We start from the raw sequence: 6,000 nt of genomic DNA on the forward strand, positions 1-6,000 counted from the left end.
GGCTATTTTAAGTCCACAGGATTTTTGTAATTCCCTAGGTAGTTACTTGGCTTTGGAGCATGTTAAAGAAAGTCAAAAGCCAAACAAATCCTTGGCAAATTTTTAAAATGGTACAGCCAGCTGTCAAATGAGGGTCAGTTTAGCAGGAAAGGGATAGGGAAAGAAAAGAGACTGTTCACTTCCTTGCCACCCAGGGGCATCCATGAGCTGAGTCAAGACAGGAAAGGAGCGGAGGCCTGCACTCCAAACAGGTCTGGCCTTTGTCTCAGCAATTCTGGTTTCGCTTTTGGTTTGTTTTATGGTTTCTTTGAGACAGGGTCTCACTATGTAGTCCAGGCTGGCCCGGAACTCATAGCTGTCCTCTTGCCTCAGCCCCTGCCTGCTGGGATTTCAGGCATGCACCAGCATGCCTGGCTTATCTCAGTTCTTCTCAGGTTGAAAGACACCATACAGTTGTCCCTTCATATCCGAGGGGCACGGGTTGCAGGGTAACAAAATCAGAGGCCGCTCAAGGTCCTTGCAGAAAATACTGTCGTATCTGCATAGAACCCACATACATCTTGTGGCCTCTAAGAATCATCTCTAGGCAATACGTCCAGACACGAAGCCAGTGGTGTCTGAGTGGTTGCTGGAAGGCATGGCTGAGGCCTGATGATGGGAAGTCTGTACTGGTAGAAAGCTGAGGCCCTTGCTGGAGTCCTGGCCACATTTCTGATCTGCAGAGACAGCTGCCCGCCCCGGGGACAGAGCCCTAGGAGCGGGTGGATGCAGGGTGCTGTCAGGCAGTGTTTCACATGCGCAGAGCTCTCCTGTTCGTTGTTATGGTTGTTGCCATATGTGTTACTCAGCAGGGTGCCACTTACCCTGGGAAATAGGCACTGCTACCACCCCTCTTCACAGCGGGGAAACTGAGGCTCGAGAGGCTCGGCCCCTGCTCTGGGCTGCAGCCCGAGAAGGCGGTGCCAGGCTCTGGCACCCACGCCGCTGCTTTCGTCCCTGTCACATGGCACTGCGTTCAGCACTCTGGGGTAACCTTCACCACAGAGGAGGACGGGAAGTGATGGAACCTTCCGAAAGTTTTTAAAAAATCAGAGTACATGGGTATGAACAAGGGATGAGAAATAACGATGGAAACCTCTGCTTAGTGACCTGAAAGACAAATCATTGCATCTGAAACAAAAGTTAGAGAGCAGTTTATGTGATGTCCTGACTTCGCCTGTTATGAACCGTGTAATACAGAGCGTCATTTGTGTAGTCTTCCAAGACGCTAGCTTCCTTGGAAGGGTGCATATTCAAATGTTAGCAGTGGTTGTTTTGTGATACTGAATTCCATGGAACTCTGAACAAGGAATTCTCTCTGGAAAGTGTTGAGCCTACTGGACACAGGTACGTGAAGAACAGGGAATCGATGGCTTTCTCCCAGGGAGGAGGTAGCACCCTGTTAGCAGCAAGATGCCACTTGAACAAATGTTTAAAGAGAGCTGGTAGTCATTAGGGATTTTCTCTCCTGCTTGTCACTTGAGGCTGACAAAGTAGAAGAGGCATTTTGTTTACAGTCTTTAAATTGTGACTCATAAAACCCAGCATGTCCAGAAGAAGGAAAGGCGTCATCGTACTGTGCCTTCATTCCTGGGTGAGCACAAAACTGTTCCCAGAGTGGCCTGCAGAGCCAGGTGGAGAGGTGTTGTCTGTTAGGAGACAGCAGAAGAGACAGCAGCGGAAATTCTTACAGAAATCTTGTCTGCTCTGTGCGTGCATGATCAGACATCTCCACTCTTCTCTGACTTTAGTGTCAATGGTCTTGAGCTTCCACGTGCATCTGTAACACCCGGTCTACCCAGGGCTTGAACACCCTTGAGCTCAACTCTTGGTGTTTCCTGGACAGAAACACCTTTGGGGGCTTTTTGGATCACAAGATGGTCCTTGAGTAACATCATTTTTCATTAGAAGACTCACTGTTTGGAACCAATTTCCTTTCCATATGTATGACTTGGTTACTTAGTAAACTAATATGCTGCCTAACCAGTCCTTCCAAACCCTCATTTTAGAGCCAGTGTTTAAATGCCTTTTCCAGGGTGATAGAAAAACCCACAAGAGCCTGAGTGTGACACAGCGGAGAATGCAGGCTTCGGGGTCCATCAGAAGGTCGTAATCAGGGACCTGCCCATCCCAGTTGTTAGTGACACAACTGGGAAGTGCCCTGCATTCTCTGAGTTACAGCAGAACGGGACTAATGGCCAGTGCACCGGTTTCACAGGGTCAGGTGGGGACAGCCTCTGAAAACCTTGGAAGACTGAGGTTGTATAAGGTGGTTATTGCCAGTGGCTTTAAAAATAAATAACTCACTGAGACGAAATTCACCCATCTCAAGTGCACAATTCAGTGGTCTTTGGTTCATTCATAGATATGTGTGACCAGTAGCACAGCCAGGGGGAAAGCATTCTCGTGATCTCCAAAAGCAGTCCATACCCTTTAGCTACCACTTCCCACCCCCTTACCTCACTTTTCCATCTTTGTGTTTGTTTATACATGGTAATTTTTAAATTAAATTAAGTAAAAGTAAGATCACTTGGCCATGACAGTAAAATCCTGCTCCTACAAAGTGTCTCCGTGGGGCTTTCTAGTCAGTGAGCCGTGTGCGTCGGCAGGAGGAGGGATGGTGAGTTGGGTGCTAAGCGATGATCTTACTGCCGTTTCAGTCCGTTTCTATTTCGGAAGCAGAAACGACTGGTGCTGCGGTCGGTTGTAAACGCAGGGTGGATGCTGGGGAGCTGGCCGGGAGGGGTGAGCTGAGGGGCGTGGCGGGTAGGCGGGGCATCGGTGTGGGCCGGAAGCAGCTGGTGCTTCTCCTGGCTTTCCGGATGTGGATTTGACTTCTTGTGGCAGAGCTAGGAGAAAAGGAGGGAGCGGGGAGGAAGGGAGCGAGGAGAAAAGAAAGGCGAAAGAAGGAAGGAAGAAGGGGCCACTCTGGGACACCCCAGTTTTCAGTGGCACGCACACATCAGGTGGCTGAGTATGGTGTGGACAGAAGGCCTCAGCCTCACCCTTCCTGTTGCAGGTCACCAGATCCCACCCTTGGACCCCCACGAGAAGGGCAACAACGGAGTGATCTGCGTTCACGGCGGGAAGCCACCCTCTCAGGCCCGGCGGTGCTGCTGACGGGCACCCAGGCGCTGCCGCCGCAGGAGCCAGACCCCACACTCTGGAGGAGGCACAGGCTGCGCACCCAAGGCTGCAGGAAGTGGGTAGCAAGTGTCCCTGAGAGGAAGCTGAGAAAACTGGGAAAACCACACAGCCGCTGTGTGGCCTTCGGTGCGCCAAAGGGGTTGGGCTTACTGGGTAACGGTGCAGTCACCTTTTCTGCTGAAAGCATTGCAACATTGTTGGGTTTGTCCACGAGTCTTAAGTACTTTTCTCCTCTGAGTCCTGTGTCACCTGGCCAGACTCCAGGCTGTGCCTGCCTTACCCGATCGGCCTTCACCGAAAGGCGGATTTGACATGGAAGGATAGAGTTTCGCTGGTTTGGGAAATAAGCTTTTATTTATTACTGTCTGAGAGAGGTCAGAGAAGTGTAACTGGATCACCATTCAAGCTGAGGCTTGTACGGCTATGGAAGAGGAGGAAAAAATGTCTGAAAAACTACCATTTGCATTCCTTGGAACTTAATTGTTGACCTTTTTTCTAAGTTTTGGTCAGATATAAACAAACAGATCCGGGCAGACTACAATACAGCACATGACCTTGGGATCAGGACCACCAGTTAAATAGTCACTATCTAGGGAGGGTAGCAGGAAGGTATAAACTCTTGGAGACCACACAGTACACCTCACCCACATGGTAGGAAATTCCTCCTGTCTTAGAGATGGTCAATGCATGCAGTGTTATGTTACTAAGAATGTGCCGTGGTGTCATATCTAGGGGAAAAAAATTAGCCAGAAAATGCTTTGAGTCTAAATTCTAATTATAATAATAACTAATCATAGGTTATAGCAAAGCCAGCCCGAGGAAGTATTACCACCTTAAAATTCAACGCCTAGAAAAACTATGAAGTTGGGGAAGCATTTTCAGTGTTGTCAGGCTTGCGGACAGTCATAGGCCCAAACAGAGGGCCCCCTATGGGACCTGCCAGAGGCCTGATGGTAGGCTCTGAGGAGGACGTTCAAATTCCCTATCTGCCCAGCCAGCTATGTCTGAATCCCAAGGAAAGAAAAGAAAGAAAGTGAAGAAAGCAAGAAAGGTTATTTCCACCAAAATTGCAAATCCCATTACCAGCCTGGCTTTCATAAGAATTTGGAATCAAGAAGGATCCAGGCTTTGGCTGGGATGGACAGCCTCGTAGGCAGGGCATGGCACTGTGTGCCTGCAAGCGACAGCTGTGGCGTTTTTCGCCATGAACGTTGTGGGGCCAGTGAGCCCTGGAGAGCCCACCGCGTGAAGGAAAGAGGCCATGGGCTGGTTCTGTGACTCAGTATGAACTGGTGCCGTAGGGACTGATGCCACCGAGCTCTCATGGGCAAGAGACAGAGTCATGGCATCCACCAGAAGGAAGCGGGCTGGAGCCAAGTTTTCACCTTCTCTACATTGGAAAATGGGGCCAGGGTCTCATCACATATTTATGTTTTCAACTCAAGGATGTGCTGCCAATTTGAGTTCTTCCTGCTTTGCCCAACTTTGGAGAGGTGATTGACAGCCTTAGAATATGCAGGCCAGAAAGCACTTATTTTAGTTTCAAGAGTGTCCCTTGTCTCTCCCAGACAGGCACCCCAGAACCAGCTAGCGCGTGGCACCCGGATGTCTTGGCAGGGCCTCTGCAGGGATTGTCAGAGTTCTTTCCCGCATTGCCAACATTCCTGCCTGGCATGCTTCTGTTGCAGGTCAAGAAATGATCATACCTCTTGCCAGCGGGGAGAAAATCGAACTGAGCATTGAAGCAATCTCCTTCCAGGTGACATACAGGCCTGTTTCAGCCTTTCCTCATGCAGCTTTCCATGAGCATCTGGGTTTCTCCAACAAGCAGTACAAGTTTCTGAGCTAAGATAGCTCACATCCCAGCAGAGAGTGTGGTAGCTTTTGACTGTTTGGGAGTGGTTGTATTTTGCATAAAATGTCCAGTCTTAACCACATATGGGGAATCTGCCCGCTAGTGAGCCCCTGGTTTATTTCAGAATCATATAAAGGGGTGAACTGCTGCCTTACCATTCTGTATTGCCATAGCTATGGAAGCCAGTCAGAAGACCAAATATATAACTTCCACTCAGAACAGCTGGTAAAGAGAGCAGGTGCATGTGGACACACAAGTTTTCACGCAGTCGTTGCATCTCCTCCAGAGACAGCCTGGGCCTTGTATGTGGTGAAGCCCTCCTTACCTTTCCTTATTTTGGCTTGGAATTACTTTCTGGCTATTCCAGTCATTGATCCACAACCACAAAACAGGGTATAATGCCTGGAAATAACCATTGCTCCAGAGTTTTAAGTATTTTCATGTGATGTGGCACCCTTGGCATGATTTTCCAAGACTTGCTCCTTCTCCCCTTTTCTGTCAGGTGCAGATGTGTGTGTGCGTGTGTAAATATGATTCTCTACTGGTTATGCTGATGTGTAATCCATTCAGACTGGCTGGGTTTTGCTCGTGGACAAGTTCTGTAGGAAAAGCATGGGTTCTCAGAGGAACTGCTTCCCAGTGGAATTTCCTAGAACTGGGGGTGGGTCGTGTAAACATTTTACATAGGTACACTATTGACTTGCTGTTTCATGGCTTGAAATGGCACATTAGGGTGCTGACTACGACGTTGCCTTGTAGACTAACAGGTTGAAGATGTAGAACTAAGTTCTATCCTATAATGTGGGCTGTGCCCCTGTGGAAATTAGTGCCTTTAGTGAGAGAGGTTGGGATGACAAGATACAGCCTCTAAGGTTGAGGACAATGGCATGTGGTGGCTGAGAAGACTGCCTGTGTGTGGGCTTGCCCCTCATTGCTTTGGCACACCTGGCAAGTGTGTG

General features: G+C 49.1%; 1 protein-coding gene across 3 annotated transcripts in view; it reads left to right on the forward strand.

Annotated features, from left to right (window-relative positions):
• Rab31 (RAB31, member RAS oncogene family) overlaps positions 1–5,240 on the forward strand; it is a 78,313-nt gene extending 73,073 nt beyond the window's left edge. For all 3 annotated transcript variants that reach the window (XM_010638634.2, XM_010638632.1, XM_010638633.1), the window contains exon 7: positions 3,059–5,240. In XM_010638634.2, coding sequence (XP_010636936.1) covers positions 3,059–3,159 — 101 coding nt within the window. In that variant the 3' untranslated portion in view covers positions 3,160–5,240. The remainder of the gene's footprint in view (positions 1–3,058) is intronic.
• Positions 5,241–6,000: the final 760 nt, after the last annotated feature.

Source organism: Fukomys damarensis, unplaced genomic scaffold (assembly GCF_012274545.1).
Source record: "Fukomys damarensis isolate Sample0158 unplaced genomic scaffold, DMR_v1.0_HiC HiC_scaffold_30, whole genome shotgun sequence".
Classification (NCBI taxonomy): Eukaryota; Metazoa; Chordata; class Mammalia; order Rodentia; family Bathyergidae; genus Fukomys; species Fukomys damarensis.